The sequence below is a fragment of the Falco peregrinus genome, chromosome 6 (genome assembly GCF_023634155.1).
Source record: "Falco peregrinus isolate bFalPer1 chromosome 6, bFalPer1.pri, whole genome shotgun sequence".
Lineage (NCBI taxonomy): Eukaryota > Metazoa > Chordata > Aves > Falconiformes > Falconidae > Falco > Falco peregrinus.
In genome coordinates this window covers 81,082,865-81,110,747 of record NC_073726.1, presented here as the reverse complement: position 1 = coordinate 81,110,747, position 27,883 = coordinate 81,082,865, and the positions used below count along the sequence as shown (strand labels likewise).

The 27,883-nt window shown below is 41.7% G+C and overlaps 1 protein-coding gene across 7 annotated transcripts; it reads right to left on the bottom strand.

Annotated features, from left to right (window-relative positions):
* Positions 1-179: 179 nt before the first annotated feature.
* Positions 180-23,434, bottom strand: CREBL2 (cAMP responsive element binding protein like 2). 7 transcript variants are annotated; one of them, XM_055808167.1, is made up of 8 exons: positions 23,285-23,434; positions 13,138-13,335; positions 11,854-12,001; positions 8,349-8,470; positions 4,067-7,787; positions 3,729-3,819; positions 1,391-2,470; positions 180-544 (listed from the first exon to the last, which is right to left on the bottom strand). In XM_055808167.1, exons 1-4 carry the CDS (start codon positions 23,297-23,299, stop codon positions 8,379-8,381), a joined length of 453 nt encoding a protein of 150 aa, XP_055664142.1. In that variant the 5' UTR covers positions 23,300-23,434; the 3' UTR covers positions 180-544; positions 1,391-2,470; positions 3,729-3,819; positions 4,067-7,787; positions 8,349-8,378. The 7 variants fall into 7 exon arrangements, with proteins under 7 accessions (XP_055664142.1, XP_055664147.1, XP_055664143.1 ...); XM_055808166.1 differs by lacking the exons at positions 180-544; positions 1,391-2,470; positions 3,729-3,819 and adding an exon at positions 19,683-19,831 and having other exon boundaries at positions 7,075-7,787; positions 23,285-23,433; XM_055808172.1 differs by lacking the exons at positions 1,391-2,470; positions 3,729-3,819; positions 4,067-7,787; positions 8,349-8,470 and adding an exon at positions 19,683-19,831 and having other exon boundaries at positions 23,285-23,433.
* Positions 23,435-27,883: the final 4,449 nt, after the last annotated feature.

The window sequence follows — 27,883 nt, the reverse complement described above, 5'->3', positions numbered from 1 at the left end:
TCCTGGATCTCCAGCCCATCCACCCCTTAGTCTTAAATGTTTTCTGTGTAAGAACACAACACAGCAGCAACCATTAAACATTTTTTTTCCATTAAGCAGACACCCCTTAAGTGGAAATTCCATCGCTGTCATTTACTTTTGGTATTAAGTGGCTTTCACCCGGGAATTACTACTACAAATTGTCAAATTACATACCCCCTTTTTATTTCAGCAGAAAGTTCGATTTTTGGTTAAACATATTTTAAAAATTTCCAGCGGAGGGGTGGGGGTCAGTGAGAAGCAAAGACACACACTGCTTGAACCTATTTTTCAGCCAGCCTCCCGGAGGTGATAGCGAGCTGGCTACCACCCATAATTGGACTTAAGAGTTTCCATATGCCCAGTTAAGAACCCCCCTAATTTTTTCAGTCTCCTCTACTGAACCAGTTTGACTTCAGAATTAATTGACATTGATTTAGGAGTTGGTTTTCCAAGGTGTTGAACACACGCCATCGATTTTAGCTGAAATTCTGAGCGCTCAGCCTTTCTCAATATCAGATCCTTCCTGTTTAAAAGAACAAAAAGCAGATTTGAAGTTTATTGAAACCAGACCCATACACTCAAAGGAAGGGTTATTAGCCCCCTAAGTGATTCTGTAAGTTAATATGTCTTTATTAGTTGGCTCTTTTCAACCTAGCGAGTGTTGTGGAATAGGCCATTATAAATTACATAAGCTTTATTTGAACTGGCTTCTAGTAAAACATAACACACCTACTGGAAGATTGTTATATAAATGTCACCTTCTGGTAAGCAGCCTGAACTAAAATACAGATTTATTCTGCACTACTGCTAACACACACAAAGTTGTCTTTTAGTTTTCCCATGCAACCAGTCCCCGGATAAAATTCAGGTGTGGCACAGACAGCAGTAATTCCTTTGTGTCCAGCATCTCAACCATTTTAGAACAGCTCTTGATTTGTTCCTCCATTTGCAAGGGAATAGAAAAAAAATAAATTACATCATCAAATAATTTAATTTGTCCTTGTCTCATGCCTGGCCAGACACTAGCTTTTTCACTGCATGTACAAGAGTGAGAGACGCTTTTGTTTCCATGGTTTGGGGAGGAGGGACTGATCAAGGACTTTAATCTTTTTGAGACTATGTAGAATTACAGAGCAGAGGCCACATACAGATGGGTGTAATTATTTATCTTATTTCAGAGGCACTAGAGCATTCCTCCTCAGCCCTGGAGATTTACCATCTCCAGTGCCGTACATACTCTGCAGAATACCTCTCTGTATTGATCCAAATACAGAAAGGAAAATGATTAAATGATATCCAGAGTTAGCGAGCTTTCAGGTTATTTGCCAGTTAGCTGTACCTGCAGCAGGAGTAGGCCTGATTTTCTTACCAACCCACAGCACTGCCTGGATCTGATCTGCCATCAGGCTTTCTGCAGACTTTGAAACAGCTCTTGACACGTTATTCACTTGGTCTTTCATATTAATCCAGGACATCTTTCTCATAATGAAGTCTTGAGGTTGTATACTTTTTTCCTTAAGAAGGAGGACGTTGGGGATGTGGCCCTTGGCCCTCATACCAGGAGCCGCACTGCCAGCACCAGCCTATGGCACAAAGCATCAAGTTTTCAGAGCTCAACCATGCATAATCTTAGGACGCCAGCGGAAGGCAGCCACCACCTCAGCACAAGCCAGAAAACAGTCAGATAGACATATAAAGAGCAGTTTCAAAATATTTCAAGAGAGGATGATGCAGTACAAGGTGGCTCTGGAGCCTACAACAGCACCTTTCTAAGCCCCACCTGAGAGGTCCCATCCTGGGTGCGATGGCAGACACGCTGCCTTTCCACTACTGCTCCACACCACTGTTCATCACCCCCGTGCAGGGGCTGCCACCTGTATATGCCAACACTAGCCAGCTTCTGACAGCCAGGCAATGTTTTTGATGGCCAAGTCACCTAGCTGTGTCTTCAAAGACCAGTTCCTGCTTGTTGATCATGTTAACTGTCATGAGAAATTCCTATCAAGGTATCAAAGCATTTGTAGTTTTGTCTTCAAGGGAAATAATAATCTCTTTCCCCCATTAGAGAAAATCTTTTCACACCAGTAAACACCTTTGAAATATATTTGAGTATTGTATTTCAGGTATTTGAGGAATACATGAACAAAACATGGATGTTCTGCATGAGAAAGGACACAAGAGGAACATCTTTGATTGAAAATGACCCTTTCGGCAGTCTACCAAAACTCTCTGCAGATTTAGCGCAGTGGCAAAAGTGTAAAGGATGTACTTAGTGCAGTGGCTTTTGCAGTATGAGCAGAGCGTGCATGGGATGTACGATACCACCAACCTCGCACAGATCCAGCTCACACTGCACATATGCAGAGGCAAATTCGGTGCAACTTCATCATTAGCATGCAGAAAGCTTCCTGGGAGGTGCTGCCTCTCTTTAGTCTTCCCAGGTAATGTCCTGCTTGGCGAAGGGAGAAACAATGATCTGTACAGAGAAAAAACTCCTCACAGAGACCAACTACCCACCCACCACGCTGATCTAGAAATAAGAGCATTCCTCACCCTTTACAAAGCACTCTCTGTAACTTGTTCCTTGCATCCAGTATTTTTCCCTGCAACTTGCTTGTGATTGCAAGACCAGTAGCATTCTCACCTTAGTTCTCAGGGTGGCTTTCTTCTAAATTTCCCTAAAATCACACTTTATTTCTCATGGCTTTTAACTTAAAATAACAATCCTCCGGTTTAAAAGAAACATAAGAGCATAACTTCATTTGGACATCCTATTCACAGGTGTCTCTTAGGAGGCACCTGTAAAGTGCTTCCATGGTGCCAAACCTTCTGCCATACACTTGCAGCAGGAGAGTTTATGCCAAGAGGCTACGATCCTAATTAAATTTATGCACAATCTTTAGATGGTAAAAGTCTGACCTTTAAAACTGACAGAATATGAGAATTTTTTCCAAATATTATAGAGGCACAGGCTGTGTAAGAAATGACTGGCAATGCTCCTATTTCCAAGCCAAAGTCATCAAAATTGAATACTAGGGTTTCAAGTTCACCTGACTACTTTTACCATTCACATACTCAGTTTTAATTAAGGCTACTTTCAGAAACCACTTTCTCAGTTTAGGTATTTTAAGAGTATCTCAGAAGAGCTAGTTGAGGAAATAATCTATTTTTCCTTTGTTGAGAAACTTCCCATGTGCATACATGTATAAAACTCCTTGAAGAAAAAGGTTTTTCATTTATCAGCATAACACAGCTGCAAATTTTGAAATTCCAGCGTAAGTGAGCTGCTGATTTCAGCTTTACAGAGCGATCTCCAGACTCTTCAATCACTCTGGTTACACAGAAGTCTTCTCTCTTAGATGGACTCCGGTCAAAAGTGATCCAAAATGTAAAACTGGAACCAAGAATCCTTCAGACGCTTGGGTACACACAAGCTCATTTTGGGACTTACCACCAGCCTGGTTTGCTGGGGAACCAGGACTTACGCAATTGTGTTTGCAGTCAGTCAGCATCAGCAACTTACAAGACCCTTTGCCAACTCCAACTCAGTTTGAAAGGGAAGTCACAAAGCTAATGCAGTTTGGACAACTAACAAATCCAGGGCTAACTGGACTAACTTATCCACTTGAAGTGAAAGCAAAAGAGACCTCCATCGCTCTGTACTCCGAGAGCAGTGCACCAGCCAGCCAGCGCATGTCCTTGCTCACCAGTCAATTTGCAAGCATCCCTGAAGGTCAGCCACAGCCTAGCTGTCTCCCCTGCCCATCAGCAGGGTTCTGGGAGTCACAAATGGGGCAGCTGCAGTTACTGAGTGAAGGAAAAGGAACAGTAAGGCAAAAATCACAATGGAAATCAGACCACAGGGACTTCATCAGACAAAATCCCTTCCCATGAGATTTTAACATGCAAACACTTCTGTAATTTCCATGTATGAAAGCAGCACAACAGAATATATTAGCATTATTAAAACTAAAATAGAAGTAAAAACCCAAGTCTGCTATATATTAATTCTTCATCCAAACACTGGAGCAAAACAAAAGGATACTAGTGATGCTAGCTATGAGCTTCTGTATCATTTCAGTGTATGGTTACAAGTGATCAGGTTGGAGCAGTTTAAAAAGTTTCTGCTTTTCAGATAAGAAACAAAAACTGACTCGAAATAGGTCCAGTCCAATCGAAGCCAAAGGAAAATGAGTTTGTGAAAACAATCCTTCAGTGGCCCCAGCAATATAAAAAATACTTTCTGACACAGGTAACAATATTTTAATCTTCAAAGGAGGGAGCTAAAGTGACAAATCTCTATAAAACAATTTGGAATAGAAAAGCTGGTGTGCAGGTAGGAAGAGAGCTTGAAACCCTAGGTTAACTGTTTAATGAAAAACAACTCAAGTTACATTTTTCTTTGGAGGGCAGAAGAAGAGTTTGCAGGGGTCCAGGCTTCCAAATGTCACCTACCCAGAGGACAAATGATTGCTGCCAAGCACAGGCCCCACACTATTTTTTTCTTGTAGCCTGATCACTACAAAAGAAACACTACTAGGAGTTTTCCCTGTTCCTTGCTATAGTAAAGTTGTGACCATAAAAGCTCGTGTTCCTTGGAAGGCTAGCAGTCAGCTCCCCACAACAGAAAATAAAACTGGAGTGCATCAGTATTCATCCTCCATTGTAATCTTACCATCTCCATGTAGAGCTTCAAATCAAGCATGATAGAAAAATAGCATACATAGAAGAAATTACACTTAGAAGCATCCTTGATAATCTCTGCACTTCTCTCCAACCTGTTTAATTAACCTGAAACTGCTACTTTATAAAATTCTCGCTGATGTCTGAAAACAGTTATATACTAATGAAGATGGGGAAAAAGTTTTTATAGTAACAAAGAAAATAATTTTAATCCATATTAACAGGTGATCTTTAAAGTTACAGCGGATGGTAGTACTTCTGCCAGACCAAGGCAAAGCTGTGGCACAATCAAACAGGCACATTTGTTTTGATTGTGTGTCTTATTCATGCAAAGAGCATGATTCAGAAAAAAATGCAAGGTAAATACAAGCAGTCACAAGGGGCCATTCATCATTCTGCCTACGTATTTTTATTAATACATCCACAGAACTGCAATTGTGCTCGTTCCGCAAGAAACCCATGGCAGAGGATTAAAACAGACAACCTTCATCATCATTCCCTAGCTGTCAGCCAGCCTTTTTTATCTGCCAGCACATGCAGACAGTATCAGCTTAATTAACAATGCCGCTCCTTCAGTGGCATTGGATTGAAAAGATGACAACATTAAGGAGCTACTGCAAAAAGACACAAGATTATGTAAATCCCAAAAGCTGAAGTAGTTAATTGGCTGTTTCTCAAACACCCGCAGCAATCCACTTTGGTTCCATTGATATACTAGTAATTAAAAAGCTAATTACTATTTTATTTTGGAAGGCGAGAAACCCTAAGAACGAAGTCACAAGAAATGCAGCTTGCTGAAGTGAGAATGGTAACGCTCTCTGTTCTCATCCACAGATCCCTGCAGTGTAAGCAAGCTAGAGTTTTCTGAAGGTTTGCACAAATACTTGTCACAAGAGTAATTAGCTGATCAGAAATCTAGGTGATACCTCCTTCTCCTTTCTCTGTCTGAGATCCCTGACAGGTTTCTAGGTTTAAATGGAAAGCTAACACTGTTATCCTATGTACTCTGACGAAACCTTACCTGGCTAATGCTTGTGAGATAAAGGCCTTTGGGCCAAAACTTTCTCACAAATTAATTCCCCCCTAGCTCGATAGAGTGTTTCGGGTCCCTAAACCCAAGCTGAACTTACCCCTTTGTCTGAAAACACTGTTGCTGGTGAACATGCTGGACAACCTGGAATTTTACAGAAGTTAAATTTTACAAGTAACAATAATCTAAACCTCAGTGTTTCCAAGTGAAAAAAAACCCAACACAACAAACCAGACTTAAAACATTGTGAGTAGCAGAACTGTTTCTACACATGCTTAACACCTACAACTGAACATCATCATCGTTGCCACCTGCTGCTGCTGTCTGCTAACAGTTTTCCTCCTGATCATACAGCTGAACAGAAGAATGTTTGAACAAGCAAAAAACCGCTCTGGGGCGAGCAGATAGCAGCACTGCTTCCGCTAGGCTGAGAAACAAGTGGGACCTGAGCTACAAAGGGTGATACTATCAAGAGCTTGCAGTGCAGAAGGGGTATTTAACATTACTGAAAGCTTAAAATGCAGAAGGTGTATTCAGTGTGAGTCAGTGGGTGAGGTACAGCATGCGTGCAGAGGCACAGAGAAACAGCAGAATAACTAACTCAAGCTTGTATGTAGTCCTCTGGAAAGGGAACCCTTGACAGCTTTAGAAAACAGCTGCCAGGCCACTTGGGGAAGAAAGGAGATTCACAGAAGACTCTCTTTCTGTAGGGAAAGAGGAATGCATACTGAAAAGTACATTTCAACAGGGAGAGGAAAGAAAAAGCCCAGAAATGCAAAACAGAAAACACTGACCTAGCAACACGGCAGGATCTATGTTCCATAGTGAGTAGGAACAAATTGTTCTTACACCAGCAGGCATTCAGAGCATGCCACATTAAGGAGATGCTGAAGTTGGAGGACACTGCTGGTATGCTCTACCACAGGAATATGCAGCAGTGCTGTCACCAGCACTGTATAAATTCATCAAAATATATTTTGAAAGTTGCCATGAGAAAGATGGTACGGAAAAAAGTCACCTTTCATTGCAAGCTACTTCTATTCACATTGAAAACAGTCCCTGAAAACACACATTTTATAATCCACTTATTCATGTATTTATTTCATCATCAGAATACCTATCAGCTGCAGCATAGTTAGGAATGTCACCATTGCCCACCCTAACATACAGAGATCATACACAAGAATTGCTTGAAGCAGCAGTTACCAGCATTGATTAAGCCAGTTGTGAATTACAGGCAGACACAAAAAAGGAGGGCTAACTTTGCACTACTTAAAGAAGCAAAGTTTCCACATCCCAAGTGCTTTTTATGGAGGAAAAAAGAAAGCAAGAGTCATTTGTCTAGGTTTTTTTAAGTTTCTTTTTTAATGAAGTGTTGCTGAAAATCATTAGCTGAACAACAGCATTTTCTAGTTACAATTTAAAGTAAGATAAAGAAAACACAAATAATGGTATAAATAATATCAAGCACCAGCTTTTGCAGAAATTACTTAAGGCAACGGCAAAACTGGCACTAAAAATTCTACTTCTTTAGCCACATACACAAATCTACACATTCCATAAATATAGCATCAGTTGAATTTTAGTCCATTGATGCACTACTCGTTACGGGATACCTCAGATTTTACTGTGGAGTAGAAGCTTCTGTTTTCTCACACAAATTCACAACAGTCATACAAGAAATTCAGTTATTGACATAACTTACACAGAAATTAATGCTCAGTGGTACTAATAGCAGGACACTTAGAAGCTGGTGTTTTGACTTGCCTACCTACAACAGGGATTTTTACATCAGCTGATCCTGTGTCACTCATGCTGTAACTCTTCAGCATAACCAAGACTAGGGTTCTTATTTCAGCTTTTCCTCCGATTCCTCTGCATTTTTAGACTAGTCTCAAACATTTGGTCCTTACATTAACAGTAGTTTTATAGCTAATTGTAGAGATTACGATTTCTTGGAAAGTAGCAAATGGAGCTATGATATCAAATCTCCACCTCTTCGTGGGATGCCAGCAAGAACTAGAATAATTAGTGATGTAGATTAATCTTCACCCTAAAAGGTAAATGGGAAAAAAAGGAAAAACAAGTCAGTCACAGACACTTTCGCAAAGCTAGCTGGGTTTCAGCTGTAAAGAAAGAGAAAAGCTTTCTGAAATTCATTTAATACATTAAAAACAGTTAATAATGTTAACAGTAAGTTAACAGTCTTTTGAAAAGCAGCTAGTGGAATATAGCTTCTTTGACAAACACTTACTATCAGATTATGAAAACAGGCTGATTTTATTTTTTTTACATAGAATTACAACATTTTCTCAGTTAAGTGACAACTCAAATGTATCCACTTCATTTTTCAGGATTCTATGCACAAAGCATACATATAGTATATAAACCCACAAGAATTATTGCATGTTTTGTTATGAAGTTTCCACTATCTGGTAAATGCTTAGGTTACACTCTCCAAAAGGATTAGTGTAACTGTACACTGCTTGTGCCATCAGCACGGAGTTCAGTCTTATTACACCTTACTGTAACACAGTTTTAGCGTTGTCGTAAACACCAATTACTACAGACAACATTTTTTGAAGACTATGGATAGTTTCCAAGAGATACCCACCTTTAGCTGGGCAAAGGTTCTAGCTGACAATTAGATTTCCATGGCAAGTGGGAAAATGAAGCATTTCCAGGCTTTTTTCCTTTCTTCGATGTTTGAGAGAAAGAACCAGCTGCACACACTCACTGCAGGAGAAATGAGTGGAAGGCTGTGCCCATCTTACACAGAGGGAGGATAAGACTAAACTATCCTCCATTATTCAGGGTACTATATGAAACTCCTGGCCAGAGAACCTGCCTGTATCACTTCTAGGAGCGACCTCAGTGGACGTGAAGGCTGTAAGCATCAAAGTAGCAAATTAATCACAAATATTTCTTAGTTTTCAAGAGGAACTGCAAAACTTCAAACTCCAAAATAAAGGACTCTGAGATCCATCTAAGGCCACAACATTTATAACATAGCATAATCTGCCATGTGATGGAAGTCACAGATGCAAATGCTTGTTGCCGAGAAACCTACATTTCAAAATGAGCTACAGGATTTGGAGAAGGTTGGAAACTTGCAGTTAGAGCCTCTAACTAGGTGTCACGCATATTTTGGCTTACAGGACAAACAAGGAAACCATTTAAGATGATGTAGGCTGTAACATGCCTCCTGTCCCATCTGCATGAAGCACAAAAAAACCTGTTACAACATGATTGCCACTATTTGTGCCACAGAGCTGGGCCCAGGCTTGCCAAACACAATCCTGTAACATCAACAGCTGGCTAAGCCAAGAAGCAGAAGCCACCATGACGGGGAACAGATGAAAACTGTTGCTCATCACAATGAGAAATTCCACCTCTCCATTTCCTCCATAAAAGAAAATGTAACTCCTGAGAAGCTTCTTGTTTGGCATCACAGAAAGTGAAACAAAGAAAGAGTGGAGGAGGAGAGCAAGTGAAGTATTTCTGGCGAGATGAGAGCTGTGTTTGCCACATTACCTAGTGCTGAGTGGAACTGTTCTGGTCACACCACTCTTCTGCACATTTTCTACATCCCCAGTTCAGAAAGACACAAAGTATAAACATAACATTTGAAATACATGTTTAATTACAATACATAGTTTACATCTGAAAGTAGATGCATAAGTCTAATTCTAACAAAAAATAATGTATTACACTTCTGACATGATTATGTTACACAATCCAACTGCAAGGTTCACAGACTATAGTTCTGGACATTTGGCCTAGGGTGGTTTTTCCTCCTCCAGAAAATTCAGAGAAAGGACACACAAGCATTCAACAGTGACAACTATCCCAAAACTTATGGGTTGGCTTTGTTCTATTTTTTAGGACAAACTGCAGTTCAGAGATTATAAGGAAGGGGGAAGGGGGGGCAACCCTTGTATCCTCCCCATCTCTGCTTCAGTGTTACTTAACCTTTCCTATTTTTCCATGTCTATGCAACATTACTATCAATTGCTAGCCAAGTACATGAGTGGAGGGTCTATAGAATAAACTTTAAACTATGCCTTAAAGATTAATATATGAGCACTCAGAATGGAATTCTGAAAACAACCGTGCTGTACACTGAAATATGGCACTATTATTTTCAGTGCTTTCAACTAACCTTGAATTGACATAAGCCTAAACAGACCCAATTAGCTCAAAAAGAAGGCAACATTCAGTCTAGCAAAGTCATTCATTATAATATTTATTCTATGAAACGAAGAAGAAAACATAATATTAAAAAATGTTCCATGCATTTCATAAAATACAGAGAAAGACATTATCACAAACAAAACGGAATAAGCAAGCAAAACCCCCACTGAAAATCATGAGAGCTCCACTCTCCACATTGCATCACATAAATGCAAAAAGCATATTCAGGAGAAAGAGCGGTTTAAGGAAAGCGACAAATTATCTGTCAATATCTGGGATGAGTAAATCAGCCTGCAAGACTTTTGTCATCACCTCTCATCATAAAAAAAACAACCTGATGCAACTTGTTTTCTTTGCTACCTGTTTTTGGCATTATCTTTGGCTGGGAAACCAGGATAGCACAGCAGAATTCATATTAAGTTACATAGAAAGATACTAGGGCCCAAGGTGTAGGTAGATACAGAAAGATAGCAGAGCACAATTGGTGGGAGGAGATGGCAGTTGTTCCACTGCTGGAAGCAAGGTGGAGGGACATGCTTTGACTATCTTACCAGGAGCATGGGGGGCAGGAGATACATCCTGAAAAAGAAGTATGGACAAAAGCAGGGAATGTATCTAGTACCTCTCTCAAGAGTCCCAATCACATAAGAGACATGCTGCATTATAAAAGGATGCAGAGATCTTTATTTAGGTTACAAATTGCATTACTTTAAACTTACTTACTGAAAGCTTTTGAATCAGTCCCTTCTCCTCGACCTACGATACTCCATTTGGCTTTAGCCGAGCTGATAAAAGATCCTCCTTTTGCTTTTACGTTACAGAACTTCACCGACTCCCATGACAGTTACCAACCACAAAGCCAGTGTAATTCTGGGCTCTGACACAAAAGCAGCCCCCGTCTCTTATTTGGAATGACCAAAAGCTGACATAGCTGTATTTGGGGAGGGTGGTGTAGAGAAAGGAAGAACAAGGCTCCACTCGCACAAACACCTGTTACCCCAAAAGCCCCACTCCATGCAGGCTTACGAATACTGCAATCAAAGAGTTTCATGTGGGGAGGAGCAAAGAGAAGACAGCGGACTGGGATCCTTCCCCCTGCATCTGGGGATGCATCCACTTCTCTCACAACAGCATTCTTCTGCTAGCTACCAAGCTATTGCTGCTGCAGTGTAGAAGGTTCTGCATTGGCCTCCTGTGAATGATGCACCATGGAGGAAGACTGTTACAGTTACACATGTGGTTTTCACACTGTTTCCTAAAAACAGAAAGCTAGGAATTGCTGTTTTAAAAAATGTACAGTAAAGTGTAATTTAACCTGTAGCATGCAATATTACAAGATTAGAAGATGTAAGGTAATGAATTGCCCATGCTACACCTTAACTCTGTTCCTTTGCATGTACATATCAGGAATATGACTTTATATCACATGATCTTTTCACGTTTCAATTCCTAGAAGAAACTTATTACATTCCCTGGACAAGCACAAATGAGGCAGGAAGAAGACTACAGGAAATCTCAAGTCAAGCATTTCTCCCTTTTGAGTGCTTGCTGCTAGAATAATGTTTTCTTGATGGAGTTTTAAAAATTCAATTATGTTTTATGTGCTCCATTTACCTTGCATTAGGAAAAAAAAAAATGTTGTAAAAGATTAAGGTCTCAGGTCTTGACAGGTCACCACAGGCCTTGGTGAAACACAAGGATTGAGTTGTCTTTTAAAATAACCGTCCCGCTTCCTAGCTAGTGCGATTTCTGTGTTGTCCATGTAAACATTACACAGAGCCTTTGTACCACCCACTAAGCTCGCTACTTCAATCAACTATTTGTGCCCAAAAGCACATCCTTATGTTTCTTCCTACACCACAGCCACCCTCCTACACCACAAAAGATGTAATAAAATAGGAACTAACCATAAGCTGAATACTTACAGGGATTGCTGCTGTTTGCTTCTGTCTTCCCAGCCTTGGCAAGTTTGGTCGCGTTCTGCTGTGCTTTGCCTTGCTCCTCTCCAGTTAGCAGGGCTTTTATTTCAGAGGGGATTTTCCCTTGGTCCATCGCCATGCACCACTGCTTGTACTGAAACACGCAAACACATTAGGCATTAGCAAACAGCCAGGATCACATTAGCAGACAAAACAGAGCTGTAATCTTTACCTTCCGGTATATTCATTTAAGGTTTGAATTTACTGGGCTGAAGCCTCTTGCAAAACTGCAGAGCCCTAATGAGCTAAGCACGTGTCCATGGTTGCATACCTGCTTCAGTAAATCCTGTTTCAGTCAATAAACTGCTACTCAGTGGCAGTACTAGACAGAATACTGTAATTATTAAACAACATGGAACACTTTGTGCATTTTCTCGCTGCTGGCATGCCAGAATACCGTTCCAGTTCATGGCCTTTTAAAAACAAATATTTCACATGACTCTCGGGCTGACTGACTATTAAGACGTCCTTTCTGATTGTGCAAGGCATGGCTACAGCACATGTGCCTTATTCCTAGTTCCCTCATTTTATATTCTTCATTGGCAAACCCTGAAGCACACCAACACACCTGTGGTCAGTTAGCTGACTTTCCACCCAATCCTAACCTTATTCACTTGTGGTGATTAGCCCTGACTATTTAAACAAACTTAATGCAAGGTCAACGCAATATCCTCAACTCCAGTGAAATTTCAACGGCATCTCAGTACCACCAAGGAGTCGAGTCTTTATTTGCAGATGAAACGTTCTTCTTCAGTTAATGCAGTTTATTTGGCCAAGTTACCCACCTTATACGTGCTGGAACACAGGGCAGCTGTGCAACCATCTACACAGAGAACATCCTACAAGAATCAACCTCCCCAACAGAGACAAAGGTCTGTGGGAAGCAGTGACACACAGTGGATATATGTTCCCCTTGATATTTTAATACATCTCCACCCTCTACCTCTTTCTACCTCTGTCAGAGGTTTTCCAAAACAACCATTTCAGAGACAACAGGCTCCTATGCAATGGCATTTGCTCTGCTTGCTTCCAGTTCAAAACCAGCAGATAACTTGCAACATGAAGTTCATATTCAACACGCAAAGTAGGCAAACAGCTGAATGCATCTGTTACTGATGTTTTGATACCTTACAGCTAGCCAAGTCCCACTCTCAGTCACAGTGATTTCAAGAATCCATGAGGACAGGTCCCAAATAATACTGAGGGTTAAGTTAAAGGATAGTTTCTTACCATTTCAAGCTCTTCTCTGAGAGCACAGATGGCTCGCTCTCTGCTTGAAACCAGCTCTTCCAGGTACTGGTACCTCAGCTTCTTCCTGGCTCTGCACTCTCTGGCACTCTGACGACTTCTTTCAAGTTTTGCCTTCAAGTCTATTTTGGCTGGTTTACGACCTCGCTTGCCTGGTTTCTTTACCTTGCCTCCAACCACCTGGAAAGCAAGGGTACAGTAAAGATCCTATTCTGCAAAATTAATGCTATAACCATGTCATTGTGCCTACCAGGTATCTCAAGCAGATAATCTTGCATATACTTTCACTGATTCTGGAGCCACAGAAGAAATATGGGGGGTGATGTATGAAGTCTTCAGTGAAAGCATCAAAAACAAAAGAGAGGGATATGATTTCATAGTGAAGTCAGTGCTTAAGCAGTCCTATTGTAAATGCTACTAATCTGGTTTGGAGGAGCTCCACAGAATGGTCGAGGTTGGCAGGGATTTCTGGAAGTCACCTGGTCCACCCTCCACTGCTCAAGTAGGGTTACCTAGAGCTGGCTGCCCAGGACTGTGTCCAGAAGGCTTTTCAATATCTCAGAGGAAGGAGACTCCACAAGCCCTTGGACAACCTCTACCAGTGCTCAGTCAGCTTCACAGTAAAAAAAACATTTCCTGATATTCAGATGGACCCTCCTGTATTCCAGTCTGTACCCAGTGCCTCTGGTCCTGGCAATGGATACCACTGAAGAGAGCCTGTCTCAGTCTTCTTTACACCCTCCCCTACAAATACAGGTATTTGTACACACTGATGAGATCTCCTGAGCCTTCTCCTCTCCAGACTAGACTATCCCAGCCTTCTCAGCCTTTCTTCATAGAAAAGATGCTCTAGTCCCTTCTTCATCTTAGTGGCCTGTTGCTGGACTCTCTCCAGTGCCTCCATTTCTCTCTTGTAGTGTGTCTGGTTCTGGCCTCCCCAGTACTTCAGCTATCTAGGAGGATATCTGGGACATTGAGAGGACCAAGATGACAGTCAACTTGTAGTGAAACTGGTTTTATACTAACAACAACCCCTGCCCTAATTCTTGCCAGCCCTAGAAATATTATATTATGGAGTTAAACACTGATTTGGAATAAAAAAAATAATAATTGATTTATATCAACGGCATCCAAAATTTAGTTTGCTGTAATAAAATGAGCAGGTTCAGCCTACTGTAAAGATGCAACTTGTCGGAATTATTCACTAGCCATCTGAGCTTCTTCAGTCCCAATTTCTTTCAAAGGAATCTTCTGAGGACTTTTACTAAACAGGGAACTCAGTTACACCGAGTCCTACCTCTGCTGCTTCTGCTCCAGCTATACCTAACCACTCTGGCCATGTTTACCTTCAAAACATGATTACACAATCTGGAAAACTGTTTCCTTGCATCTCCTCATGCAACCTATGCTGATGTTCAACTCTCCCTGTGCCTAATTTACATCTCCTTTGCAGAAATGTAACCCCCTAGTTTCTTTTCCTATGAAGTGCAGGTTTTGCAATAATTTTCCCCTCTTTGTGTGTCTTTTTTTTAAAAAAAGAAACAGATCTGAAAGCTTCTCTCACTACAAATAAATAATAATAAAAAAAAGGAATAGTTTCCTCAATGTTTACTCTGTGCTTCCCAACCCAAATATTTTACTCTTAACATGAGAGCATGGCACAAGAAAGCCTTAAACATAGCCTGAAACTCAGCATGCTGGTGTATCGCCCTGTAAGCATTACATCAGCCACACACCCCGTCTCCCCTCTGAAGTGAGGATTTCTCTTTATTTGCATTCTGACCACACTGTTTGAATGGAGGGGGTGTGGTGAAACACACCTAACACACACACCTACATACAAGAATTTTTACTGCTGGCTTAGTGTTTCACTATACTGTATGTAGATGAGACTTTCTAACAGACACTGTTCAAACTAGAGTTCATCATAAAAAAGGCACTTTTTACTGTGTGATGCTACCAAGTAAGTCAGCTTTGACAATCAAAGCCACTTGTTCTACAAACTTAGCAGGCTGCTAAAAACAGTAACATAGTGAATTGATGTGCTAGAATGAAGGAAAAAAAAAGATCATACAATTGAGCCATTTTTTTCCCTTGGAAAGTGAGTCAATAATCACATGCCAACATAATCTTACCCTCTCTATATTGCCCCTCCTAGTTTATTCAGGTGTAGCTGCCTACCACAAGCAAACTGAGGAGCAGAAAGTACTTAATGGACATCTAGTGATAATGAAATGAAATGAGCACAATATAGTTAGAACAGCAAAGAAAAAAATATCAAGCTCTCTTACATTTGAACTGCTTAATACAGTTTGAGTAATCCACTCGCTCCACCAAGGTGGCCTCCGTATGATCTTCTTGTTCAGACCCTATATTCACCAAGGCAGGATAAAACCAACCAGCCATGGCCAAGAGGGAAATAAGCTCCGAAGAAAGGAAAGTGCCTGTCCCCTTGCAGGCATGACAAGCATAGCTCTGTCCTCCCATGGAACCACACTCATGTGTGCTGTGATTTAAACTCCTAGCTCAGCAGGAGTCAGAAATAAACATCGTCTCCCTAGGAGGGGATGTAGGCTCTCACAATTTGCTATTACTACTTGCACTTGAAAGATTTCTGAATATTACATTATACACTACAGCCAAAGTACTTCAGTTCTCAAAGACTTCTACCGCCTGAGACTTTTCTGTGCCAATGCAAGGTAGTTTGAAGTATACCTTTGACTTCAAGAGCTAGGTGAGGTCTTGTAGAGACATACACTCCAGCTCTCTTAAAAAACCTTTGCAACTCCGTTCTGACCCTCTAGAAGAGTGACCTGGCTCTCAAGAGCCCCAGCACACCACATACTGCTGCACCAAGACAAAATAACAGCTTGAGTCTTAGTCCTGCACAGGAGCATGTCACTGCCATCCTCTTTCACCAGAACATCAGGCAGGTGAATAGTTGCTACCACATTGTTTCTCACAACCAGCAAGTTAAAGCACGGGCAAAGAGCACCCAACCTTTCCACAGCCAGCATCTGGGGCAGGCACTGGCAATGAAAAGCACTCACAAGCAGCACAGCTTCACAGCAGTTAAATCCATCCAACACCACAACCTCACAAAATAATTTCTTTTTAAGGACCTGTTATTTTAAAGCATCTCATGTATGTTTATATGCAGCTGGTGCCTTTTTTTCAAGGTAGGGGGTCACATCAACACAGAAAACATACAAAGGGCGAGAAAGTCTATCTCTATGCCAGTAAGAAATCAAGTTGAGCTTACAAAAACTCTTGAGTTTAAAAGTGTATTTTTACAGACAAATCTAGTGATGTGGACATAAACCTGTTAAAGGCACTTTGTAATCTGTAAGGAAACTAGACGCTGGTGTAGACTGCTCTGCACATTGCAAATGCACCCTGGATCCACCATTATCAATTAGTCACTCTAGAGAGCATTCTACAGATTGGTATGCTAATTGCTCTCTCTCCCCCAAGATCTTTTACCACTGCAGCAGCCCTGCACGCAAGCTCTCTTATGGGAGGAAAATGGCTTGTACCTCTTGGGTCATTGCTTTCTAATGCTCTAACCACCAGGACTATGGAAATAATGAAAAGCTTCCTTCCCTTTTAACTCAGACTTTAAGTGCTAAGACTCTAATAATCTGCCTTCACACCATCCCAAAAGGCTCATACTGTCTTTGTGGCTTCTGAAGTGGAGTGCACCATACAGTTAGGCATCACCCTGCACAGCTAGTTTGGTAAGCAATTTAATCGAATCCTGCATCCTTAAAAGTTTTTCCTCACCAATATTTACAAGCTCCTTCTGTAACCTCAAGCAACCCAGCTGGGGAAAAAAAAAGGCCTGATAAATCCTTTGCCACTGTCATGTTTCAACGCCAGCTGGCAGCTAAGTACCAAGCAGCCACTTGCTAACTCCCCCCACCCTGCAGGCAGGATAGGGAGGAGAACTGGAAAAAGGTAGAACTCATGAGGTGAAACAAAAACAATTTAATAACTGAAACAAAATAAAATAACAATGACAATTGCAATGAAAAGGAGAGAGGGGGAGAAAGGAATAGAACCCAAAAGCGGGGAAAAAACCAAAACTCAAGTGATGCACAATACAGTTGCTCACTCCTCGCTGATCGATGCCAGTCCCCAAGCAGCAATTGGCAGGCATCGGCCAACTCCCCCCAGTTTATATACTCAGTGTGACATTCTACGGTATGGAACATCCCTTCGACTAGTTCAGGTCGGCTGTCCTTGCCGTGTGCCCTCCCAGCTTCTTGTGCCCTTCCAGCCTTCTTGCCGGCCGGGCCTAAAAACCTGAAAAGTCCTTGACTTACTATAAACAGTACTTAGCAATAACTAAAAACATCAGTCTTTTATCAACATTATTCTCATATTAAATCCAAAACACAGCACTACACCAGCTACCAAGAAGAAAATCAACTCTATGCCAGCTGAAACCAGGACAGCCACCATCCCACATTATCTGCCTGGCTTCTAGTCATGTTTGCCTACTCAGTTGCTATGCTGATGTGACAGAAAGAAGACAAAGCAGAAGTGCTAGCTGATGTTGAACATGGCAGCAGACCAAGAAAAGAAACAAGCAAGCAAACACTTTTTAATTCCCTTTGTATTCCTCCAGAACTTATAAAGGGATGTGATCTATTAGCATTCAGCAGTAGGGATTTGGTTTTTTTCAGGAAGTCATATTTAATCAAGACCCAGAACAATATTAATCATAAAATGTGTCATAGAAATATTAATTATGACATGCATTTGTCAGAAATCTGACCAAGCTCCTATTTCAGTTCACTCAGACTTCAGAAAATAGAAGAACATAACTCCTTCCCTTTTTAATACAGTACTTAGATCTTTAACATCATTCTTGCCTGACATCAGTGTTCAAGTACAAAATTACTTGATCTGGAATTGGAAATAGCTGCAGTTACTTGCCCTGATGTATAAAACGCCCTCAGATTAGAGGGATTCAGTAGTTCTCTACAAAAACACTACCAGATTGTGTGATGGAGAGGACCTCCTTAGGAAGGGGACACATATATAATACTGCTACCAGGATTCACATCACAAGGAACTGAGCCACTCAGAAGACTGTGATAAAGGTGGCCTCACTGTGACATCTGCAGGTTTTGATCAACTTGGAAGATTAAAATAAGACTATCTGAAGCACAGTTCACCACTACTGATCATCAACGCTGATCGCATTGACCAGTTCAGAATCCAGCAGCTCTCAGTTCATTTACTGACACAAGTAGCTCTCAAGTGCTCCATCAACCAGTACCCAAGATCCAGCTCAAGGAACCATCTTGAGCAGACTCTTGGTTACATTAGTGGCTGAAGGTACAGGTATGCAGAATTTAACTTAGCATGGAGCTGACTATCATCTACAGAATTGATATAAAACTATAAAAGTGATTAGCAAAAAATAAAGCCCAAGTTCTGCATTTATTACAGTAGAGGAAGGAATTTGTTCACACTTGCATACATTTTCTCAAGATCAGTAATCAAATCAAGTTAGTCACAGGTCTCCTAATAAAAAGGAAGTTACCTTATCAGCTAAGCCACAGCATACCATTGACAGCAGCAGTATAAAACCCAGCTAGAAAATATATCAGTTATTCCTCCATTGAATGATATTTTATATGCTTCACACAGATTATTTAGTTAACTTTCACTGGAAGACAAAATGCCTTCAATAATGATCCAAAAATGCAAGCTATTATTTAGTGAACAAACATTTTCTAAGTCTTAAGCAGATATGTCAACAGAAATTAATCCTAAAACTCTAATCATATGAAGCGATTAATGTACCAAGAATGTAGTCTTCTTTACACATCTGTGCTAAAGATTATCTTTGCTGAAATGTCTATTTAAAAAAAACACATAAGCTAGGAATAAATATCAGGTTTTCATGAAGTGTTACACAGGCATCCACAAGTGCCTAAGTGTTAAGGTTCAGGGCAAGCATTGCTACTTAAGACTGTGCAGCAATCACCCAGATGCCACCTTACCACTCAACCGGCAAGAGTCCTCCTCTTCCACCAGGAAGGACTCACAGACTCATGTATGGAAGCACATCCACCAACATGCCACATGTGTTCTCCTGGCTTACACTAACAGAACCCAGGCACGTCTTTAAACCTATCTCTGTTAGAGCTTGAAGCAGGCAACAGGGATAGTCAACTAACACTACCACATACATCCTCCCAGCTCACTGCAACAATGAAATAAAACTGTTCTAGCTGTTCTATAGGATTTAAGCTTATCCATTTTACTTCCTTATTGCAAATGTGAGGAAGCAGACATATCATCTGAGCGATGCTGAGCAGCAACTTGTTAAAACATTTGATGATGTGAAATTGCCCATCTCAAATTATAGCCAAAGCTATTTTATACTTCCAAGCAAGCAGTAATGAGAACACTTTACATTTGGACACTATCCTGGGTGGAAGACTCCTCCAGCACTGTGCAAACCTGCGTATTGTGAAAAAGCCCTGAAGGGTGAAAACATAGTAACCCACCTCCGTAACAACTGAGGTCATTATGAAAACACATCCTGTGCTTTGCTCTCCACACTAGCTCTCAGTCCCTGCTGTGGTGTTGAAAGCATTCCTCAGAGTGGATTCCAGGATTGCTGGGAGATTGTCCCTCTCTTTGTGGTCCTGGTCACCTACAACAGCAAGGGTCACAGGCAGAGATGTGCTAGAGGACATCTCATTAATAAAGACCCACCAAGCTCTCTATTTTAAGCACAAGATTTCACATCTGACTTGCTCCCACACTCCCTCCAAGGGACACCTGCACCCCCATAATTATGACTTGGGATCACACACAACTGGGTATTTGATGGTTCAAAGCTGGGCAGCGCAGAAAGCAGCACAACTCCTTGTGTGCTGCCTTTTGCTGTGGAATTTCCCTTCCCCTAACATCAAGTGCTCCCCCGAAATGGAAAGGCTGTATGAACACCAGAGCAAGACATTGACAGATGCTCAATCCATAAATATAAATGCTCCATACAAACTGTTTTCCTGAGGGCTTGCTTTTTCAAACTCGGTTAACACCTGGAAACATTCAGACCTCACCTATTTAAAGGCTTTTCTTTCACTTCACGCATTGCAAGTTTGTGGAAGTTTAGAAGTAGTGAGACCTCAAGACTAACATCCTTGCCCGAGGCCATGGGACCAGCCTGATGAAAAGCAAAAGATCTGAGCTGGAGACCTGGCTTTCGGCTTGGCTTTCGACAGCCAAGTGTCTGGGGGGATGAAAGTATAAAGGAATTTGCTTCTTCCATTTAGAGGATGCAGCTATTTACAAGCAAAAGAAAGCTGAGAACCAAGAACCAGTCTGTTCAAAATTGAGAAACTAACCTGGAATTAAAACAAGTATAAGAGATTGACATCTACTCTTTTAAAAATCTGAAGAGTGGACTGTTTCACTGTCATCAGAACTGGGTAACAAAAGGTTTTCTTAAGCCTGCTTTCTTACATTCCTTTGTATATCCAACACATAGTTGAGCAGCTGCCTTGAGGTAGGCAAGGCACTTTAAAAAGTTGTTGGGTGCACTTTACTAAATTTTCATTCCGATTCAGAAAAGTAATCAATTACTATGTTCCGCTGCCAAGATTAAGAATGACACATTCTACATTTTCTAGATCTCATGCTCAGATATGCTCTCTCTCCCTTTATTTCTTACTAATTCTTCCTGTTTTGAGGAATATGTTACAATTAACCTTTTTTCTAATGCTCTCTTAAATTGGGTAAGGCTATATTATAGTGCACTAAGAATTAGGGAAAACATTACAGCCTGCAAGCCCAACTCTACATTATGTCACACAGATGAAGGAAAACACTGAAATTGGGTGTATGCAGCTATAGAATGGTTACTTCACTGCTAATGCAATTCAGTTATCTCAGCTTTTGCAGGGAAACTCCTTTCACAGTCACACTTGTGCAATTTACAGATAAGACTGATCAGGCAGGCCAACCCTCTCAATAAGGGGGAAAACGTGACTCGGTGGAACTTTTAGAAGACCTCTAGGACATTCTGGCTCAAGCTGTAAGACCACTCTGGCTATAAAATGAAGTATAAATAGTGCTTGCCTCACCCTGGCTGAGCAACATGCAATGGGAAGAGCCCTCCTAAGAGAAATGGGATCTTTTAAATGGAGCCACCAAACCCTTAGGGCAACCTGCAGCCTCATGAACTTGTTCTGAAAGGAACCACAGCCCTTCAAAACAACTACAGCAAAGCCTTCCACAGCAGCAGGCACTTAATGACTAATATCATCTATTTTAAGTAGAACATATGAGGATCCCATACCACCCCATATTATTACCCAACAAAAAACCTGCTGAGATTACAAAGAGTTTTAAAGTTTTCCTTAGGTACAGCCGCACCCAGTTAGTTCAGGGCAAGACCCATTTCAATGCCACTGTTCTCACAAGTATTGCAGCAGTAAGTTTTAAATAAAAATGCCATACTAAAAAAACTTTAGTTGAGACTGAAGATAAGGAAAGTAAATATTCCAATCTGCCTTTTTTTTTTTCTATTCACTTGACATCAATTTTTCTAAGAGCAAAGACTTGTCTTACGGACTGGGTAAAAAAAATTTACTAAATGTGTCCAAAAAGGTTTCAGAAAAAAACCTACAGATTATCAGAACTCAAGACAACAAGAGACCAAAAATTTTAAAAATGAAAAATCCAAAAGTTATCTGTTACAAATAAGTTAATTCTGATACAGGAGAAACAAAGCATTCTTAACACTAAAGGAGATACAGATCAGCTAATACTGACGAACAATACATGCCTCTAGAATTACATCTTCTGGATTTTCTAAACTACTGCCCTTATTACATAAACTTTGATACAGTTCTCACAGTTGTGAGCATTTGGTTGACTTCAGTGATGCAGATTTCCCCCACCCTCCTTTGCAGATTTCAGACAAGACCTCGATAAAACCAAAAAGTATACATGTCGAATTGGCAAATCATCATAAACTTTTCATATACTTACAATCAATTCTGTAGACTCTTTGTACTGCCAAAGTATCAATCACTTCTAAGATTCTTATGTTTATTCCCTAAGAAATTACAAGTATTTTTCCCCTCTTTGAATTAAGGCAGATCAGCACAGGCATTGCAATTTTGTTTTAGTAAAATTTGAGTGGGAAGAAAACCAGGTAGCTTGAGAACATATAAGGTACCACAGGCACATGACCACAACATGACCAGTTTTAATATTCAAGCTAAGCTCATAATTTATTATGAGTCAGAAGACTGCTGCCTCACAGTGCACCTCAAGTGTGGTTTCACCTAGCTCACTCCTGGGAACTTAAGCTATCTCTAGCACAAAATCCAGGGTACTACCATAACCGCCACCCTAATGAGCTAAAATACCCAAACACAGTTGGGAGTTTCAATGCAAGACACTGCACTGAGCAGACACAGCAGTTATTTTCTCAGTCCTGTAGGTGCTGCTTTAGGGGCACCCTGGTGCAAGCAGGCAGAAGAGGTGTTCCTTGTGTACCTGCTGTTTTGCTCTACTTAAATGGAAGACCTGTACCTTCAGGGATGCCACTGTGCCATTCTCAAATGAAAATGCAGGAAGAATCAAAGCACCAACACCCATTATAAGGCTGCAACCCAAGCTCCTACCCTAGCACCTTACCACACGTCCACGCTGCCTATTTATCTAAGAAATTCAGGGTGCTACAGGAGCATGGCCCACCACACCACACCAGAGCACTGGTCTGTATCTGGCCTTTGGCCTGTGTCTGGAGCTTTAAGGAAAAACTTGAAGCAGCATCCAAGCACTGTGCTGCATTGGGGCAGCGGGATAGATTGGGGACAACCCCTCCTTCCAGCCGGCAGAAACCACAGGCCTTCCGGAGAAGATTTCAGAGAAGTTTACTTCCAAAGCCTTTAGCGGGAGCACTCACCTCACTCGCAGTTCCCTGTCTATTACCCGTGACGGGGCTTTGTGGGTGTTTACATCACACCGCTTGGAGCCTGAACCCACCGGCAGGAGGGCTCCCCGGCCTCCCCGCACCAAGGCGCCGCCTCACCGCCTGCCCTCGGCTCCACACTGAGCCCAGGCCCTGCCAGGCCCCGCAGCCCCTTACCTTGCTGTCATCCATGTGTGCCGCCAGCCCCACACGGGGAGCACACCGGAGCCGCCCGCCCCGACAGACACCAGCACTCACAGTGCCCCGGCGCGGCCCGCAGCCGCCGCCATGGCCCGCCGCCCTGTTTGTTTACAGCCGCCCGCCCCGCCCCGCGCTGGGCGGGCCGGGGAGCGGCGGCAGAGCGGTGCGCGCTGGGAAGAGCAGCCTTGCCGGGCCCCGCCACCCTTGCCCGCTGCCGAGATGGGGGCGGGAAAAACTACAACTCCCAGAGGCCCGCGGGGGGTGGGGTGGGGGGGTGGGGAGAGACGCGGCGCCGTGATTGGTCCCCGCCCCGCCGGGAGCGCGAACTACGTTTCCCAGAAGGCTCCCGGGGCCGGCCCGCCTCGTCGCGCCGCGCCGCCCCACCCCTCGCTCCCGCAGAGGCGGTGTCTGCCTCGGCCGCAGCGTTAGGAGCTGGGGGGGCGGCCGGCCCAAGCCACCTGGTGCTGCTGCCAGTCCCCTCCTGTCCCCAGCCCTCTGTGTGGGCGATCGTCGGGCGTACAGACTCTCTCGCGCTCTGAGCCCTCATTTTAACTTCCAGTCCTTCCTACTGCTGCCGTGTCCACCACCAGTGCTGCCGCCATGTCCACAGTGGCCGGTGGACCTGACTGCAGCCCTGCCCCGCTGCAGCCTCTGGTGATGGCTACAGTTAGTCAGATTCCAGCCGTGTAATGGCTTGAGCATTAAAAACCCAACAAATTTAAGTTTTCTGCTCTTTGCCTTGTTTTGCCCTTTGAGTTCCTGAAGTCAGAACTGAGCCTTCCTGGTCACTCGGGCACTGCGTGGTGTGCTGGGCCTGAGATCCTGAGCCACTCCAGGTCTGAAGGAACACTGCCTGTAATCCCTTGGGAATACCATGTTTCCTCTCCTTTTCATGTAGACATGTACCAGAAAAGGTTCCTGTTGAATGCTCCTGATGTAAAGCCAAGCTGTGTGTCATCGTGTGTTCCCCCCAGGTCACTTAAAATTAGGCCCCTGCTCACTCAAAAGATGCATGTACCCCAGCGAACAATCCTGTAAACGTGGTCTGTGCTCCAAGTTCGCTGTAAAATCCAAAGCTAGGCATGTTTCATGTTGCTGCATGTTTCTTTTTATTCGTGCAACTCTATTCACAAAAGTTTCCCATGACTTAATCTCTCTTACATGCAATTGTTAGGGCTAAAGGCTTTGTCATGGGATTTTCCCCCTGAATCACAGACCTTCCTCTTGGAGGGATATGCATTCTGGATAGCAGAGACAAAGCACTTTTAGAAGCCTTTTTTTCTATAAACTTACATGCTTTTCAGTTGTGGAAGACAAGACAGCTTGCACACTGCTTCCTATTTGCCTGTCCAAAAATGATGAATCAGTTCTTGCAACTCTGCCCTTTAAATAATAAATAATAATAATAATAATAATAATAATAAAGCAGGGATGATCAGTATGTTAAGCAAGAGGCATCAGGTAATAAAGTGGAAGGAATAGCTCACTGTGAGCTTGCCTAGGTTATCTCCTGTGATCTCCTCCCCCATCTTTGCCTTCAAATTCTTGAAGAAGGTGGTAAGGCGCCTCATACCACCTTTGGCACTATCCTGGGGCCATAAAGCTGGCTTTAAAAGCCAGTTGGGGGTTTCCCTGGTGAAGGGAAATATTGAGTGGCAAAGAGCCAACATAGCTCACTTAGGCAACCCTCTGTTGCAACATGAGTGGAGGACTGAGATTAGACAGAGCCCTGATGCTGATTCAGAAAAGCCAGAATCCTTTTAACCAGCGAATTAAAGTTATAGCTGCATCTTTTCCTTCCACCAGATTACCCCACACTACCCATTCTGCTTTGTATCACTTAAGAAGCAGAGCGCTCAGCTTCTGACCAGGATAAGCACAAGTTCCCTCTCTAAACTTAGGAGCTTCCATATTTGAGCAAGGAACAACTCAAAATATGCATTTCAGTCTGTTTTTCCTGCAATGGCTATGCCATCCTGCTGGATGAATATGAACATGCAAGTTGAATGGGAGTCTGTCAGAAAGAACAGTTGTGAATGCAATTGAGTATTATATATATATGCACATATATATAGTGCATAAGCTTATGATGTCTTAAACTGATTTTAACAGCCAGAAGAAAGTGCTTCTTTAGACAGCAAATAGTGAACTTCCAGAGTTCACTGCCACAGGCCACTGTGAGGTGGAGAGTACAGCAGGTTCAAAAAAGGATTAGGCAGATTTATGTTTCATAAAGAGGTACTAAAGGGTTGTGTTCTCCACGACCCCTAATGTAACAGTTGGGATACTGGGGATATATGAGAGGAGCAGAGCACAGAAAAAGGCCAAGTTCACATATTCCCCCTAAAAAGCATCTCCTCCTGCCACTCCCAGAGACAGAATACTGAATTAAGACCCATGGTCTGACCCAGTGGGAATTCTCTTTTATTCAAATTGTCTAACAGGTCACCATTTTGACCCCCAAAGAATCACCAAGTGAATTAAGATTTGTAAGTAAAACTTCCTTGGTTGAGGTAAAGGCAGATGATCTATGTACTAGACCAACTCATCCTTGCTAGCTGCACGTTACTGTTATTCCTAGTAAGCGATCATTCCTAAATAATTCTCTGAGACATCCTGATGGTTTTATTGCTAAACCATAAAGATGCACACCAAGGAAACACTACCTTGTATTAAACCCAATGTCAAAAATTGTCTTACACAGTAACTATTGGCCGTTCCCTGCTCAAATGAATTGTATTTATTAAAAGAAGGGTTGTGCTTCTGAGATCCAGAGAGTCTTTGAGGTATATAAATAAACTGGGTTTGGTGATCAGGCAATAGTTTAAAAACTATTGCTGATGTCAGTGTGACTAAAAAAGAGACATAATTCACAGAGTGATGTTGCACCATGTGCTTCTATTTGCAGTGATGTCAACACGTCCCAAAGAGGTGTTTATTCTTTCTAGAACTGTAAATGTTTTAATTTGGGTAAATGGAAATAGGTTGCTGTGAAAGCCTGCCTGAAATAAGAATAAATCTTGCAACCTGTCAGTATCAAGACTCAGTATTGCTCCACTGTCCATTTGTGGCGTCTGCAGATTCAGAGTCCTTGAGATCAGTTCATTCAGGGATGGGAAAACAAGGATGCAGTTAAGATATTTTCTTGTTTGTTTTGCAAATGTACCAAGATGCCAACTGCTTTAATAGAGATGCCTAACTCATTTGCCGTGGGGGACAGACTGTGCAAGAACAGCCTGTCTTCCAATCCCTTGGGGTTTTTTGTAGAACCAATAAAGAAAGTGCATCTTCCTATACCCTTTAATCTGATACCCAAGAAATGTTTCTGGAAATACAAGAAAAAACTACGTCTTCTAGTTTTTACTCTCTGTTGATACTGACACAGAGAACACCCTCAACTTGTCATTTATATTGTCATTTATATCCATCAGCAAAATTACTTGCCACTGGGGAGTGACAAAAAATGTTTATTTACCTAATGTTCTGTATCTTATTGTGGCTTATATAGGTATGATAAAAGTATACCTTTTATTTTTATTTTTTTTACATTAGAGAAAGAAGCTATATATGCTAAAGCTCTGAAAGACCTGGTAAACACATGAACAGCACATGCTAACAAGTACAGAAGATTGATTACCTTGTTGGTATGATTAAAAGAAAATTCTATTTAAAATAAAAGCCCTTTGAAAGCTGATTTTAAAATCTAATCAGTGTTTGAAAAAAGCACATTGGGAGCCTGATCTGTGACTACTTGGTATACACTGAATAACTAAATGTTGATAAAGAGTTTGCTTTCATATTTATGAAATGTTCTACTTTGTGACAAGATGAGCACCTTCTGTAATTACAAATGCTTGAAGTCACATCTACAAGGGAGTTCTTCCTGTTTAGGTATTGCAAATTAACTTCTCAAGTAAAGTGGACTCAAAATAAGTTAATATGGAATAATCAGCTCTTGTCCTGTGCATACATACACACACACAGAAAAGTTACAGCTTTATCTAGCCAAACTAACTTTTCCATGTAAGCAAAATCTTGAAACAGTGCTCATGCAGCTTTTATATTGCTGAAGGGATAGACTATTTGTAAATTAAAATACCACATGAAAATGCTCAGACTGCAGTTGGAAAGGAGCTATTTCATAATTTCTAGCTGGTAGAAGGGAGCAAAAAAAGTTAGATGCTCCGATACTTCATGCGTATGATAGATAGTTCCAAATAAGATAAGAGAGGAAAACTAGGAATGGGTAAAAAAAGGCAGTTGAATAACATGGATTTCATGCAAAATTTAAACTAAATATAAAAAACTGAGAATAAAAAAGCAAGACAAACAAATCACTGATTAAGATGATGACGAAGAGTGGGTTAAAGTTCAGTGCGGTGCACGAGTGAGTAAAATTTAATCTTGTTCCAAAACAACAAACAAACAGAGCAGCACAATATGCCACGTTCAGGAATGTGAGAGCCATGTTGTATCTGGCACTTGAACAACAGAGAATTATTGCTGCTGATATGGTAATTGCAGAGGTACAGAAAAAAGTGGGTGGATCATGTGAAATTCATGAAATACTTGAGG